General features: G+C 41.5%; 1 protein-coding gene and 1 pseudogene across 2 annotated transcripts in view; one reads left to right on the forward strand and one right to left on the reverse strand.

Annotated features, from left to right (window-relative positions):
• Positions 1-10,386, reverse strand: part of PRKAR2B (protein kinase cAMP-dependent type II regulatory subunit beta) — an 87,639-nt gene extending 77,253 nt beyond the window's left edge. Inside the window, exon 1 of one of the 2 annotated variants that reach the window (XM_045089664.1) lies at positions 9,797-10,386. In XM_045089664.1, the coding sequence (XP_044945599.1) occupies positions 9,797-10,106 (310 nt within the window). In that variant the 5' untranslated portion in view covers positions 10,107-10,386. The remainder of the gene's footprint in view (positions 1-9,796) is intronic. The other variant, XM_004739542.3, reaches the window with a different exon arrangement.
• A 237-nt stretch (positions 10,387-10,623) lies between these two features.
• Positions 10,624-17,254, forward strand: part of LOC101680719 — a 38,475-nt pseudogene continuing 31,844 nt past the window's right edge.

The following is a 17,254-nucleotide window of genomic DNA, read 5'->3' on the forward strand; positions in this document are numbered from 1 at the left end:
TTTCATGAAAACGTTTTAAAATGCATTAATGTAATGGGTTATTAGAAGACTATTCTAAATGTTTACATGCCTTCAGAAGGCTTCAATCACTCCAGAAATATACATGTGTGGACATTTACAATTATGACACAATTAGTATTCAACTGTGGTTAAGTTATACTGGAGCACCTACTATGGGCAGGGAAAGTATTGGAGGGAGAGAGCCCGTGCCTACCTATTCCCGCCCGCCTGGAGTGAGGACACCTCCGTCTGCAAAGCTTACGCTGATGCATATGGCATATTCATCCTGCCCGACAAATGGCATTAGTGCCAACCAGAGCTTTGTGAAGATTACTGGGAGGGTGAAATGCAAGTTAACCCCTGGAGAAAGAGTGGGATTTGGCAGAACGTTAAGAAAAGAGGACTGGGCACTAAGAACCAAGACGATAACTCACACAGGAGTATTTCTGAAGATTAAATCCACTGAGCACCCTGCCTCGTGCCTCTCAGGGCTCTGTTTCACATGATGAATCCCTGTAAGGGACTTGCCTTCCTTTCACATATTTTTCTAGTTAAAATTTATTTAGTAGGCAATACAAGTATATCATAAACATTTTTTCAAAAGTTACCAAAAAGGAGATCTTGAAAAGTCTCCCTCCTGACCAACTATCGTCTCTCCAGCTGCCCCTCCTGAGATACTCTATAAAACCACATTTCTGTAAACTGTTTAAACTTTTTCTTCTAATTCTGATTGGTGTTTCCATGATTTAGTGATTCCTAACTAAACACCTGTAACAGGATAGGATTCTCTTGGTCACATCCCCGCAAAAAAACAAGTACTCTACAATCTCGGCTGGACTTCGAGATGCAGACGGGAATAGAAGTTTAAAAGAAAAAGCCTGGATCTTACCTTATTTCCTTTTTATAAGATAGGATTTTCCTCTTTATGCAGCCAAACTTCTGTTGTCAATTAACTTACCTAATGAATGTCTATTAAAACACGCACACGCGTGCACGCACGACCCTACGTACCTGCAGGTCCTTTATAATCTAGCAGCTTAAATCAGGAAAGCAAAATTGAGCAGACGCGTATTAACAGACTATCAGGTAAAGCTGTGGTCTCCAAAATGGCTCACGTACCCTAAGGCAGAGCGTAAAGCAATCTTTGGCATGCAGGAAAAAATCAGAACTTGCTTACAATTACTTTTTACTTCTTTCTTTCAAAGTTTATACTGTGGGGTGCTCTAACACACAAAAGTAGAAGGGTACATGTATAACATTTTTTTTTTAAAGATTTTATTTATTTACTTGACAGAGAGAAATCACAAGTAGATGGAGAGGCAGGCAGAGAGAGAGGGAAGCAGGCTCCCCGCTGAGCAGACAGCCCGATGCGGGACTCGATCCCAGGACCCTGAGATCATCACCTGAGCCGAAGGCAGTGGCTTAACCCACTGAGCCACCCAGGCACCCCATATATAACATTTTTAAAGACATACTCAGTGTGTCTTTAAAGTGCATACTCATAAAGGAGTGCATACTCAGATACCTTCTGCCAGTGAGGGTACAGAATTTAAAAAGTTTTGAGAATTAAAAAGCTCAGTATATCAGGTGTTAATTTCTAAAAATAAATACTTTATCAAGTTTCTAAAGTATACGAGGGGCTAATTTGAGTGAAACAGAGAAAACAAATTATAAAAGGGACAGATCAGTATTTGGCTGGGTTATACATTTTTAGAGACAAAAGTAGAGAGCTCATTTTTTGATATGTGGTTCTTTTTAACCATATTCCTGCTATGAGTTATTGAAAATGAAGTGTACCACGATTAAGGAGATGGGCTCTGAACCCAAGATCAGGTTCATATCCTGACTCCATCCCCTACTTGGGGAGGGCTAAATGGCACATTTATAAATGGCCTTGTTCAGTGTCTGGCACTTAAGCTGCCAAAAATGTTGATCATTATTATTAAATAAAAGGAGCATCATTTAACAAACATTAGCTTTCTACAGAAACTGAAATGAAACAGCAGAGCCATGTTTTAATTCAGCTTCACCTTTTGGAAAGATGCTTTTTGGGTCCAATTGAAATGTATTTAAACACATGGAAGCTTTTTGCCTTCTTTTTTGTATTAAAAAAATTCCCTCAATATCACTCCCATGAACTATTTGGTCTTGGAACAGCTAATGTAAATTAAACAATGTCAGGCCCTAGCCAAACGGATACGGGAATAACTGTATACTGTATATCTTCTTGGCTTCACTTTCATGAGGAACATGTGTTTACATTTTGACCTTTTGTCTTTTTTTTTTAAATGCAGAGACATTTTTAAACAGCAGCAACTGGAATGATTTTTTTTTAAGTTTCCAAACATATTAAGTTACACATGGCAGTGCCCATTGCTGAAACATTTATAAATGTTACACCAACTGTGTTTATAGTTCTGATTTTTTTTAGATTGTTTTGTTTTCATATAAGCCATGACCTAAAAAATTTAGCTCAAATTCTTTCCACAAAATAATTACATAATGGAACAATCTGAGTCATTTTGAATTTCTGAAATACAAAACTCGCTCCCATAAAATAAAGATAGTGATCAGCATCATAGCGAGGTTTCTATATGGTTTTCTGTTTTTGTTTTTTACTATTTCAACCATACCTAAATAGTATGGATAAAACTGAGAGGACTGTAAGAATAGGACCAAGAACATAGTGATAATCCGTTCAACTCAGAAAAATCACTGCACTCTGTTTTTCTTTCCCATTGTCCGTCCTTAAGCAATTGACATAAAAAAAAAGCCAGTATTATATTTCACTACAACAACAACAAAAAAAATCAAAGAACAAAAAAAGTGGTAATTCCGAAGGTAAGAGTACAAAAGTACTTCTCATTAGCCTAGGCTTTCAAACTGTAACTACCACCTTGATGGAAGACAGAGAGAACTTATATGTAAGTTAATATCAATAATGTAAGGGTTAGTGCTATGAACAAAGACCAAAATCAACTAAACTGGGGCAAGGAGCTTCCAGGGCTCTCAGCTGCCCCACCTACTGAATGAAAGAGATTACATGTACTATCTAGAAGACAGTACCTGACAAAACTATGTTTCCTAAGTCCAGAGATGGTAAACTTAAGAGAATAATAATTTTTTTCTTAAAAAAAAAAAAAAAAAAAGGAAGGAAGGAAGGAAGGAGTTGGCACCCAGTCGATATTTCTGCAGTGAATAAATGAGTGAGTGAATGAGCACAGCATTCTCCCTTCAACTTTTCATACATCCCTTCTGCTAACAGGCCACCCCAGGTCCCAGCCCCGTCCTGGTATCAACGAGTGTAGACACCACTCAGGGGACCCTGCAGACGGCCAAACTCCTTCACTGAATCCCAACCTCCATCACAGGCTTTTCTCTAATTGCTATTACCCTCATTAAATGACTTCTTAATGGGTCACAAATAAGCTTCTCATTGAGGAATTCAAAAGTCTCTTGTTGGTATTTACACAGCTGAAAAAGAAACACATTTGCTTTTCTTGAGGCAGCTAGGAACAAAATCTTGACAGCTGGAAATTTACTGGAACCCAAGGAACGAGATTTGCAACAATAACCACCATTAAATATTTACTCCTTCCCACCCAGACACAGCACATCACTGTAGGTTCAACCTCAAATGGAAAGCTTATCACTGTCTTACATTAAATAATGGCAAAACGGTTTGACTTTTAAGACAGGTAGACAAATTAAAGTATCCTTCACTTTTTGTTCACGTGTTTTTATTCTATGAACTCTTCAAAGTATAAGTTAGTCAAATAACCTTCCACAAGTCCCAACTGATGTTACTCCTCTCTTCTTCCTCCCTCCCTCCCTCTTCCCCAAGCCTAAGGCTAACTGATGGGTAAGAGTTTGAGAAAGAACACTATTTCAAGTCCTTTGATTTCCCTAAGTTATTCACTTAATACTACTATTAAAATGAATAATGTTCTTCACTGTTCTACTCTGAAAATCACAATTACCATCTAAACTCAGTATTTCTAAAATCTTCTCTATTATTGTTTTATGCTCATAATTAAAATAGTGGCTTCAATATTTTAGCCATTGTCATGAATGATGTGATTCCGGTTTGGAGGATTCAAAAGTACGATATAAATTTAAAACTTACAATATAAATTTCTAATAGTCAAAGACCATAAAGCCTCATTAATTATAAAATTCTGCAGCTCTTAGCTACAAATTACAAGCTGAAAGGATGTGGGTTTTATTACCATGCAACATAACTTCACATTAAATCCTAAGTGGGAAATGCCACGTAAGCTCATTTCCTACTTCATTTCTCTAAAAAGTGCAAACACGAGATTCATTTCCACAAAATAACAATGAAATTGCTATTCTGCAAGAAGTTTACACTTCTGAAACGTTTCATGTTAATGAGATCATTTGTCTTACACGGAAACAATGCTGGCTATGTGCACTGGTCCTGAGGCCCTTATAAATATTAATTCATTTATCCACTAACAACCTTACGAGGTAAGGATTATTAGTATGATAATACGTCAATATGCCAAGCACAGCGTTTCATACATGAAGGGAAATGAACGTTGTCTGACTTTCACGAACATTTTCAAGCCAATGAAGTGTACTGAAGAGGGGAATGAAGAGCTAACAATTGGCTGCTTTGTCTCCTCATCATCTCTAGTAGGCACCAAGAGAGCAGGTTCTTAAGGAAGAATGCAGAGATAACAGGGAGCCTAATAAATCAGCCAAAGGAGCACTTCATTAGAGCTGGGATTACTGCCCAAAAAGTCAATTGGCCAAAGTGTTTCATACTCCCGGTTTGGGCACGGTGAAGAACATTCGCACAGCAGGTTCTTTGGGAGCCAATATATCTACTGCTGGGACTCCTTTGGACAACTCATTTCAGGAAGACCACATAAACCACTTCAGACAGCTCAACTTCTGAGCCCTATGCTTCAAGTTCCAATGAAGCTTAGTTCTTCTGATGCTGCAGCAGAGATAGAGAGATAAAGAATAATTTGCTCATAATCCTCTAAGAAAACGTCTTAGACAGGTGACTATTCTTCTAATTGCTCCTAAAGCAACCAAGTCTTCTCATGAAAGAAATTTTTTTCTCTCAATCTCCCCCGACCACCCCCACCAGCTCCAACTTTCCAATATTTTGTGTGATTTTAAGGATCTCTTATAAATTCCCTATTCCCTTTAAATTGTAAAAAAAAAAAAAAAAAAAAAAATCAAGATTTGACATAGGTCAGAATTAAGAGGATTAAGTCATAGTGTGTACATGGTGAATTTCTATAACTTTATCTTGACATGCTTGCCTTATAAGGTATTCTGAATTTCGGATGTATCCACTTTGAACTCTGGATGTTTTTTTTCCCCACAATATGGAAAATTAGTTCTTCTGTATTTTATATACAGTAGCTTCTTTTTCTTCCAGTTTGATTGCTCTTCATGTACCCACATGTAATTTAATTTTTTTCTGACCACTTGTCAATTTATAGGGGTAATTTGGAATTTTATTTACTTCGTTTTATAATTTCAGCAATTTCACTAAAGAAATTATTGAGCAACACAAGATCTCACAATGATGCCTGCATGAAACCATTAATTACAATTCCACTCCAAATTAGTACTGATCCAACTCTTTGGCCTGCAGTTAACCCTTTGAATATATTCTAAGCCTGGGGACACTACACGTCTGCAACATGTCATGCTTGACTTGCTTTCCCTTGGATGGGGATGAGGGAGGCAATCTCCACTGTAGTTTCTTTCAAAACTTAAACAGTTCCCTGGAAGGGTTATTACCATACGTCATTATCATTCTAATACCTAAAGGCAGCCCTTTTAACCAGAATTGATAGCAAACTGAAATGAACAGAATTAATAAAATTAGAAAACAGGAGAGAGATTGGATAGCTACCCGTGGAAAAAGGGATTCTCTGCCCATTTGGCCCAGTGATATCAATGGCCATGCTACCAGACCCTAGCTCACTTATTTGATTCCACCACTACACTGAGATCAAGGTCATATGCTGGATCCCCACGTGAGTCAAATGGACAGCAGTCTCACAGTGAAAAATTTGCCCAACCTCTCATAAATACCATCACTTGTCCTAAAGGGATTCATGAAAGTGAATACAAACCAATCCATGCAAATTAATCACCATTGCTGGAAAAATAACCAGGAAAACCCGATCTGTGAGTCAGTCCATTGGACAAATTTCATTTAGGATGAACACTCTGATGGCCCTGAGTTGGTCAGATGTGAGTAAGAAACTACTTTCTGGGGGCGCCAAGGTGGCTCAGTCATTAATGAGTCTGCCTTCCGCTCAGGTCATGATCCCAGGGTCTTGGGATCGAGTCCCACATCAGGCTCCCTGCTCTGCGGGAACCCTGCTTCTCCTCCCACTCTCCCTGCTTGTGTTCCCTCTCTCACTGTGTCTCTCTGTCAAATAAATAAATAAAATCTTAAAAAAAAAAAAAAAAAGGAAAGAAAGAAAGAAAAAAAAGAAACTATGCTCTGCTACTTACTAGTCCCGTGTAACCCTGGACAAGTTCATTTTTCAGAGTCTTATAGATAAAACACATCAAAGGTCTCAGGTAGAGTTTGACACAAAAGGGATGCTCAAGTAATGTTGGCCCCAGCCCCTCCCAGACATAAAACCTGGGAGTCAAGAGCTGAGGGACAGAGCCAGGCTCTGGAACACACCTGTGTTTCAATCCCAGTTTGGAAACACACTAGCTATGAAACACTGGGCAAGTGACAGCCTCGTCCTTCTCACACAGCTGGGATAATGAATAAGAGCATTTAGGTAATGCCTAGCACATGGCAAATGTTTTTTAAATGTTGCTAAGACAAAGACATTACTATCATCACTATCTGTCGATCAGTGTTTCTCACGGTGTGATCAGAGAACTATGAATATCAGAATGACCTAGGATGTCTGTTTAAAAAGTGGGGGGGCACCTGGGTGGCTCACTTGTTAAGTGTCTGCCCTCAACTCAGGTCACAATCCCAGGGTCCTGGGATCAAGCCCCACATGGGGCTGCCTGCTTGGTGGGAAGCCTGCTTCTCCCTCTCTCACTTACCCTGCTGTGTTCCCTCTCTTGCTGTGTTTCTCTCTGTCAATTAAATAAATACATTAAAAAAAAAAAGACCCCATGTCCCACCTTCCCAACCTATTCAAAAAAGCTCTTCAAGAGCAGTGCCAGGTAATACTCATTTCTAAATCAGACTTCCTTGAGATGCATTCTAAAATTTTAGAAATTAGGGACCCAGTTGGTTTTATCCTGGGTCACAGTAAATTAAGATTTGTCTTGTAGTACTTACTCTTTACTATGCTACGCTAGGAGAATTACCCAGGATCTGATGTTTTCCTATTTTGGCTATTTTTGCATCTAAACATTAAACTGATAGGTTCACTTATAATTTTTTCCCCCAACAGCTCTATTCTGACTTTTCCTCCCTCTAGCCAGGAGCCAGCAAACTATGGCCTTGGTCTGACCAATTTTGCACAACCCCAACTTCCAGAGGAAATACGTGTTTAAAATGTTAAAAAAAAAAAAAAAAAGGAATATTCAATGAAGACCATATATCGTTCACAGAGCCTAAAATATTTACTATCTAGTCCTTTACAAAAACGTGTGTCAACCCCTGGTAGCCTATACTTTTTTGAAACTGCAAGTCTCAACACAATTTACATACTTAAAAAATAATGATAATAAGTGAGAATTAATTAAAATAGGAGAGACTCAATAGATATTTTCTAATGCACATAATAGAGGGACGTACCATTAACAAAGTCTGTTATATACGCATATACGTGTATTGGATAATGATCAAATTGTATTTGGCTGTAGTCAGAAAGTTTTAAAGTCCTTGTGGGTAGGGGTGGGAAATAAATAGCGCAATTGGCTAATGAGTATTCATTAAAACTCACACGGAGTAATTTTTACAATAAAGGTGCCTTGGAGAACATAAAACCATATAAAACGATCCCTGCTGTTTAGAAGTTAATGGCTTATTCATTACAAAATGGAAATAAAATCTGTTTTGTGTACAATCTACACTGTTGTAAGGAGAAAATGTAATCATCAATGCAAAGTACTTCCAAAGCATTCTACTACAAAGAAAATAGTTATACTAACAATAAATCATATCAAACACATATAGGGTTTTTTGGTTTTTTTTTTTTTTTAACCACCTCCCTTAGTTCCTAGTTTCCTCCACCTGGGAAACAAGTCTTTTTTTTTCCTTTGTGTGTGTGCAAGTGCATGTACGTAAGTGTGCGTGGACGTGCCAGGAGCATAAAAGAAGTATTAGATGCTTCTGCCCTTTCTGTGTCATCTGTTAATGGCTTCTCCTTCCCCTCTATTTAAAGTATGCCTTCTTTTCCCTTTTTCTTAGTTCTAGCAAGGAAAGCATTTGATTAAATTCTTGTGCAAAAGGAAAGTGTAAGACTATGACCATCTTATCCCTGGAAACACTAAAAAGTCTAAAATAAACATTTTTTAAGTAACGGTTTTCCTTTTTATCTTCATTGAACACTGATGTCCAGGGTTTTTGTGATTGTTTCAGACAAGCTAAAAATACATTAATTCTAAAGCACATTTCAACAAATTTGCAAAGAAAACACCTTCCTAGGAACCTACTCAAAGAAATGACACCTTAAAACGTTTTCATTATATGCAATACACTGCAGACACACAAACCACAAGCAGTGTAAATAAATACAGACTGGTGCAATGCTGAAATGCTTGTTTGTCTTCCACCACAAAGAGAAAACACTTGCACACCATGGTATTTTAGCTTGGGATGCCATAAAGATGGGATTTAGGCATGTGGTGTAAATACAGGAGGCTGTGACTGTGTGTGTGTGTCTGTGTGTGTTGGGGAAAGAGGGTTGTAAGCAGAAGGGGTGGGACTTGCCAAGATCAACTATTGCAGAAAATTCCTTTTTCTTTCTCATTCATTCTTTTTAGCTTGTGTCTGGCACAATCCTTACAATTACTCACTGACTTTTCATTCTAAAGACAACCAACAAGCTTTCAGAACTTCCTACAGGGGTTTTCACATACTTTTTTTTTAAGGCACCAAATCATTGACTATTTGTTTTAAATAAAAAGCAAACCATTAGCCCGTTTCCTCATTCCAAAGACCCCATGAGTTGCAGGCTAAACACGATCCTTTGTTGTATGTCCAAAAATAACACAACACGGTATTGGTAAATTGGAAAATAACAGATTACTCTGCTTCCAAGAACGTCAAAGTTATTGCCATAAATTTTGTTCTGCCCCAAGGAGTCCAATTTCATGCTCCTTTTAGTGAATATACAGTCCTAACGACAGCAAAGCCAATCCAATTGAATACCCTTCACCTTTTCTCTTTGGGCACTCCATTAATAAATACAAGAGCGGCAAGAGGATGCCAAGTGGGCCAGTTTCCTTTACGCACAATGGTATCCGAGCCGCGAAATCTGTCCACCCACAGTGACAGCTGTCTTGGATGCCCACCCCACACCACTGGTCCTCTGTCCGCCTGCCCACGACCAGAGGGGTGCACCGGGACCGGGAGCCTTAACCTCTCGGCGCCCCACCTCCAGAGGAGGGAAAGAGGGGGAGGGCACGACACGAAAGCAGAGTAGGAAGGTGGGCGAGTGGGAGAGACAGAAATGGATGCTGAGGAGGTGGGCGAGATGGGAAGGTAGGGAAGGTGGCGAACGCGGGGAGAAGCGGGTGAACAAAGCTGCGGGGTTCTAGAGCACAGGGGCAACGGCGCGGGCGAGCGGGGGCGCGCAGGGGGTCGGGTCCTCACCGTTGAACGCCCCGGCGTCCGCGGGCGCCTCCTCCTCCTCCTCCTCCCCGTTTTCGGAGTCGGTGTGCATGGGCTCCTCCGCGAAGTTGACCCCCTTACTGGGGGTGCCGCCCCCGGCGGCGGCGCCCGCGTCCCCCCAGGTCCTGCCCTCATGGCCGAAGCGCGCGGCGCCTTTGCGCTCGTTCTCCTGCTGCAGGCGCGTGAAGTGCTGCAGCGCGAACTCCAGCAGGTCCGCGGGCTGGTGCCTCAGCACCTCCACCGTGAAGCCCTGCAGCAGCTCCGTCAGTCCCGCGGGGATCTCGATGCTCATCCTGCCTGCCCCGCGGCGGGCGCCTGGGCGCCGCCCTCGCCGCCTCCCTGGACCGGCCTGCGGCCCCGCGGCCGCCAAGCGAGCGCGGACGGCGCTGGAGGCGCTACCCGCTGCTAGCGCGGCGCTGTGGGCCCCGGCGGCCCGGCTGGCCCGGCCCGCGGCTCCCGGCGCGCGGCTGCTCCGTGCGGCGGCGACGGCTGAGCGAGCGCGGCCCCGGGAGGGCTGGCAGCATCTCCGGCTCCTCCCGCTCCCGCCGCGGCCGCTCCTCTCCCCACCCCTCCCCCGCGCCGGGGCCGCCCCGCCCCCGCCCCGCCGCGCCGCGCGGGAGGGGGCGTCGGAGCGCGCCCACGTGACCCCCGGAAACCATGGCAACCTCCGCCGGCGGGCGCCGCGCACCGCCTCTGGGAAGGTTGCGGTGCTGAAGACGCCGGCGGGCGGCGGCTGGCTGACGGGAGCCGCGCCTCCGCGCGCGCCGGGCACGGGCCCGGCTCGACACTGCCCCAGGGGGCCCCCAGGCGCGCCCTGCCGTCCACCTGTCCGCGCCTGGGGGCGGGCGGGTCGCCCGGCCGAATTCCACAAGTCAGTCAGCACGGCGAGCCGCGCGGAGCTGCAGCCACGCGATTGGCCCCGAAACTTCAGCCTCCACCTCGGTAGCGGCATTTTCTTTTCCTCCGGGAATCGAGTTGCATTGTTAAGTGTTGGCAGTGTCTTTTGTTCAAAGTCCTCTGTGCTACCGGTTTTGTTTTGGACAAAAAAATAATAGCCCATCCTTGTGACACCTTTCTTTCTCCTTCGCTGCATTTTACCCAGCCTTTCTCCATACATCCTGTTTATGATGTTTTGCTTTACTGGTACTAATGCGATGCACTTACTACTATTTATTAAGACAAATGCACCATTTATTATGAGGCTCTTCAAACATGATAGTGCAGCAATTTGAATAAAATGTCAGAGTCAAGACGGAGGGTCCGATAGTAAAAAACGCTTTGCCTGATGAGGCTCTTATTATTTATTTTAAAACTTTACATTACACTTGGAGCTAATCGAATTGTATCTCCAAAATAGGTTACTTAACATAAAGAGAAATGGAACTAGAGACGTGTGCCATTAGTGTAGACGTCCTTGTTTTTAAAATGAGGCTTATTCTGCAAATATTTACAATTTTGAATTAGATTGCTTTTTACCAAGTAAATGGTTTTTTAAAACAAGTATTTCATTTTCTACAATGACCATAAAATAAATGGTCATAAAATAAATAAATAAAATTGTAAAGAACAAGCTCAATTATTCTGATTTATCTTTCCAATCTTGAAAAAAAAAAAAGAGTACATACATGACTCAGGAAATTCAAAGCCTAGAAATCGAGATATCACATTTATAAAAATTATCTTTGTAGTAATCCTTTGCTTATAATCCAGCTTGTAACTGCTCCATTAGCGAATGTATTTCTTGATTTCTGTTTCTTAATCAACCTCATAATAGTATATTGTTTTTAATTATAGTAAAGTACTTCTACAATGCCAGGCACTGTAAGCAGTAAGGTTTTATTAAATGTCATGATCCTCATAGAGGACAATATTAGTCCAACTCTTTATCATGTAAGTGTTCTATAAACCATATAAGCATTATTATCTTTATAGATCCAGTAATTAAAGTGGATTTTCATTGTCTGCTTTCATTTATGATGATGTTTTTATTAAGATTAGCTTTGCTCACATGTGTCAGAAAATGCCAACTACAGTAGCTTAAGCAAGATAGAAGCTTATTTTTCTGTAATGTAAAGGTAAGCAGGACTGGTGTATGGTGGTTTCATGATCTTCAGGTATCCAGGCTCCTTCTAACTCATGGCTCTGTAATCCTCAGGTTGTGGTCCAGAATTGTTGTCCTACCTTCAGTCATCTCATTCATGTTTAAGCTGGGAGAAAAGCGGGAAAGAAAGGGATTCCACCCTCTCCTCCTTTCCCACATCTCCCATACACACACACACACACACACACACACACGCACACACACCTCTCAGAATGCTTTCAGGAAGTTAAACACACCAATTCCTCGTATACTCTCTTGGCCAGAACTTAGTCAAGATGGCCACATTGTGATGGATGCTGGATTTTTGTAACTCCAAAGGTGACTCCAAAAATATCTCCTGTCCCTTGTGTTCTTCTAGAGTGTGGCCTTGCCACTCCCCCATCAAGGGTTGAAACCTTAACTCCCCTCCTCTTGAATCTGGATGGGTCTGTGACTGCTTTGAAAGAAATCATGTCAGGATGACAAGAAGTAGCCTGTTCTGTGATGCCATGCCCCAAATCCTAACCCACAGAACCTGTGAGCATAACAAAAAGGTTGTTTTAAGCCTCAGAGTTTTGGGATAATTTGTAACACAGCAATAGGACTGAAACACATAGCCAAAAGGAAAGCTTGGAAATGTAGTCTTTATTTTGAACAGCCATGGGCCAAGCAAACATTTGGAAATTGAGAACCTGTTCTGGGGACAATAACCAGTGTCTGCCAAATGGTTAACACTCTCCTCCAGGAATGACAGGGAAAAAAAAGAGCTACTTTTCCAAACATTTACAAAACCGTATTTCAAAGTAGCATATTCTGTGTTTCAGAGTAGTTTATTGTTGTTATTGTTGTTATTTTGTTTTTGTAGATTTACTATATGAGGCAAGGTACATGGCTCTGTCATCAATGGCAATGCTAGGGGCATACGGCTGTCATTTCTTTAGGGGTTTAGAAGTGAGTCAGGCATGAATGCGTAATGGGATTAGATGACCTATGTGGTCTCCCATTCTGGGATATTCTACAACAGTATAATATTAAAAGAAGACATGTGGGATTTAAAACATCTTTGCAAACAGCTCTCTGATAACAAGTTTTATTTGCGTCAGTTCGTTAATCAGTAAACATGACCTGAAAAATTAAAGCTTGATCCTGCTAAGTCCTATTATGTTAATATTGTTCTCAGAACCAACATTCACTTCTAAACTCCTATTCTGGCTTTTATTCCCTACCCCGTATCTATTTGGGTTAATATGGTGTGATTTCCTTTGCTTTCATTTTCGGAATATGTCCTTCCAAACCTTGGAGGGCAGTAACAGTGGCCTATGGGGACTATTTATCTTTGGATTCTCAAAAAACATCACTGAAATTGATTCTTTGGTTGTTGATTTACCAAGCAATTTTCACTAGTTTCTCAGAGAAGCTGAAGCAATTGCAAAAGAACTCTTAGAGTTCAGCATTGGAATCAAATAAGAATGCTACCAAATTTGTGTTCACTCATGGAACATAAATAGATATTGGACAGAGACATCAATTTGTTTATATGCAGCCACCAACACAGGACGACAAGCCATAGGTTATGATGGAGAATCGTAACTGTGAGCAATCAATCAGACAGCATTTCTTGCCAATAGTTACTAGGTATTCTGACCACGTCTCTTTGGCTAAAGAAATATATACCTGTTCGAGGCAAAAAGACAAATGGAAAGGACATGGGGGGTTGTGCCTACACAGAGCCCATGCTAGCTGTCTCTCTTAGTTTTATATACCTTTACCAGTTCAGTACCAGCTATGGTTTCAGTATCTCTAGTTCATATCCGGAAGAGAGGGAATCCAGTTAATTTGGTCTTGACCATCCAGTGGATGGGCTGGCCTTGCATGAGAGTTTCTCTCCTGATTCAGTCCCTGTGGCCAGTGACATGCAGGATAAAGAAGGGGCTGGGTAGCATAAATAAACACGTACCAACACCTACGTCTTCAGCAAAAAGTCCCAAACATGGACACTGCTGGTGGCATAGGTACCTTCACGACTTAGGAAAGATGGCCACTGCATAGCCTGGAAATCTTGGAAATGTTTGGGCTAAGACTAAATAAAATGATTCATGTCTAGATGCAGGTGTGTACCCCCAACTTTTCAGATTCAGTAGGTCAGAAGTGGGACCTGAGGATTTGCCTTTCTGTCAAACTCCTCGGGGATACTTCTGCTGCAGGTCTGGGGACCACACTTGGGGACCCACTACACTCGATTCTCCCAACAGGGACCTTATACTCATACTGAGAAGACAACTGCTTGAAGTAACTTTTCTGCTTAACATCAAAGCGTGAGTTTTTCTCTGGCTAAATGGAACCTAAATGCAACTTCATTATTCTGTTCTCCTTTAAGAAGTCTTGTACAGCTAAAGAGATTCTCAGAAGTAACAGAGAATATATTCTTAAATGCTACAATTCATAAATAGAATATGGGTTTCCTCTTAAGGATGAGGTCGGGCTCACAAGTTTATCTCTGCTTCCTAAAGCTGCACTGAAACCGTGACTAAAGGAATGGGGAAGATAAAACAAAATTATAAACTCATAAGGACAAAAGAAGAGAACTATAATAAAAATTTTAAATGATAATAAAAAATTTAAATTACTTAGCCTTAAAAAGGAGGGGAATTCTGGCGTACACTACAATATGGCTGAACCTTGAGGACATTATGATAAATTAAATAAGCCAGTCAAAACGTTAAATAAGCCAGTCAAAACAGACAAACACTGTATGACTCCACTCAAATGAGTAGTCAGAGTCATAGAAACAGAAAGTAGAATGGTGGCTGTTGGGAGCTGAGGGGAGGGGGAAATGGGGAGCTGTTTAATGGGCAAAGAGTTTCAGTTTTACAAGATGAAAAACTTCTGAGGTTTGTTGTGAATATGAGTGTACTTCACACTACTGAACTTGAACTATAGACTGAAAAATGGTTAAGATGATAAACTTTGTTATATGTAATTTACCACAACTAAAAATTTGTTTAATTATTTAATTTTTAGAAAAGGAACAGGAAGGGGCACCTGGGTGGCTCGGTTGGTTAAGCATCTGACTTCGGTTCTGATCTTGGGGTCCTGGGACAGAGCCCAGTGTCGGCTCCCCATTGTGTATCTCTCTCCCTCTGCCTCTCTCCCTGCTCGTGCTCGTTCCCTCTTTCAAATAAATAAATAAGATGTAATAAAAGGGAAAAGGAACAGGAAAAGTGACAAGAGCAGATGAGAGTTGTCTACTAAAATTTTGGAACTAACTTAGCGAAGTGTGGAGAACACTGGAGCCTAAGCTTGGGTGAGGGCTCAGTGAGAGGAAGCCAGTGAGTAGCAAGATCACATTTGTATCACTGAGCGCAAAAGCTCGGAATCTGGAGACAGCAGGTGCCTCTGAAAAGCAATAAGGAGCAAGGATTAATGAAATGTCACCAGCTGGACTGGTAACACCTCTGGCCCTCCTCTGCCCTATGTAGGCAAGTAACTGTGCTCCTTCATTCCCAGCTGGAGGTGGAGGGGCTCACTTGAGATTTGCACAGCTGATTGTGGGGGATCAGATGTGGCACTGAGGAGAAGGGATTGATTCTAATTTGGTGAACTACTGATCAGTGGCCTCTTTCCCCCTATGGACTCCCTAAAGTACACCCTTCCAGGCAGGAAATCGGAGGATTCCTTTTGAGGGAACTGACCAGCTCAGGAGTCAAGACATACAGATGCTGACATTCGAGAGCCCAGTTCTCTGTCTCTTCACCCTATTTTGAAGTTCACCAGTCAACACCCTCTACCACCCCCACATACCTCACAAACATGAATTCAGCAGGAATCATCAGATTTCCAAGAAAAACTTTTAGTATGACACACTGGGACCAAAAAGAAATGAACTGAAAAGATAAACTCAGAGAAGTAAAGACTGTAGTGAAGAGAAGAAAAATTCTGAAAGCACGTTACTATCCTTTACTACAGTAAAGACTGTAGTGAAGAGAAGAAAAATTCTGAAAGCACATTACTATCCTCAGATATACAATAATAACAACAAAAGTAATTGTTAACATTTATTTATGTTAACATTTATTCATGTAAACATGAATAGATACTAAGCACTTTGTATCTATTAACTCATTGTTCACGACAACCCTATGATGTGTGTACTACAACAATGCACATGAATAAACAGAGACACAGAGATGAAGTAATTTGACCAAGAGCACACAGTTTGTAAATGGTATTGGGATGAGACCCCAGGCAGTCTGGCTCTATAGCCAATATTCTATAAATGAAAGGAATAAGAACTCCTAGAAATTAAAACTTTGAAAGGAAAAATATAATCCATAAAATGGATCAAGATAAAGGTGAGGACACTTAGCAGAAAATAAAAGAGAAAAATCTAGAAAATGAAAGAGAAAATAAGAAAATCAGAATCGACTCAGAAACCATGATATCTAATGATAGGCGTTCAAGAAAGAAAACAAGACAAGGATAAATGGAGAAAATTGTTAAAGAAATCATACAGGAATTTTCCCCAGAATTGAAGGATGTGAGTTTCTAGACTGGAGGATCCCATGCACATGCCCATAGGACAATAAAGAAAAACTTATTTCCTACCCAGAATTCTGTATCCAGCAAAATTCAAGGTAGAATAAGGGTATTTGCAGATATGTCAAGTTTCAGAAAATATAGACTCCTATTATCCTTTCTCAAGAATTGGAATAAGGGACACCCGGGTGGCTCAGTCAGTTGGGTGTCTGCCTTTGGCTCAGGTCATGATTCTAGGGTCCTGGGATAGAGCCCCACATCAGGCCCGTGCTCAGCCTGCTTCTCCCTCCGCCTGCCACTCTCCCTGCTTGTGCATGCTCTCTCTCTGACAAATAAAATCTTAAAAGAAAAGAAAAGAAAGAGTTGGAGTAAGTTTTATGAAAACAAGGAGACCGCCTGAGGAATAGGAATATAGAGGATCCAGCAAGGGACAGGAACTAACATCAGCCCCCACCACCACATCAACCGGCCTATTTGCACCTGGACTCACATATTCTACCTTCTGCCTGATAACTCAGAGGGCTGAGCTCTAACTGTGCTCTATCCTCTCTGACCGATGCAAGTAAATTGCTTCTGCAATGGCCACCTCTCTTGTCAGTCATCATTGTTTCCCTTTCCACTGAACCGCTCAGTGGTGAACAGACTCTAGGGGACCCCTGACTCTTGACCCCTGTTTTTCAAGCCCTGTAGAATCCTCTTCCCTGAGTGTGAGTGGCCCTTCTTGCTTCCTTCTAGGCAATATCATCTGGCAAGAGTGAGGGAATTTTGCACATGAATTAAGATCCCAAAGCAGTTGGTTTTGAGTCAATCAAGGAGTTTATCCA

This window comes from Mustela putorius, unplaced genomic scaffold (assembly GCF_011764305.1).
Source record: "Mustela putorius furo isolate JIRA1106 unplaced genomic scaffold, ASM1176430v1.1 tig00003845_pilon_pilon_pilon, whole genome shotgun sequence".
NCBI classification, from domain to species: Eukaryota; Metazoa; Chordata; class Mammalia; order Carnivora; family Mustelidae; genus Mustela; species Mustela putorius.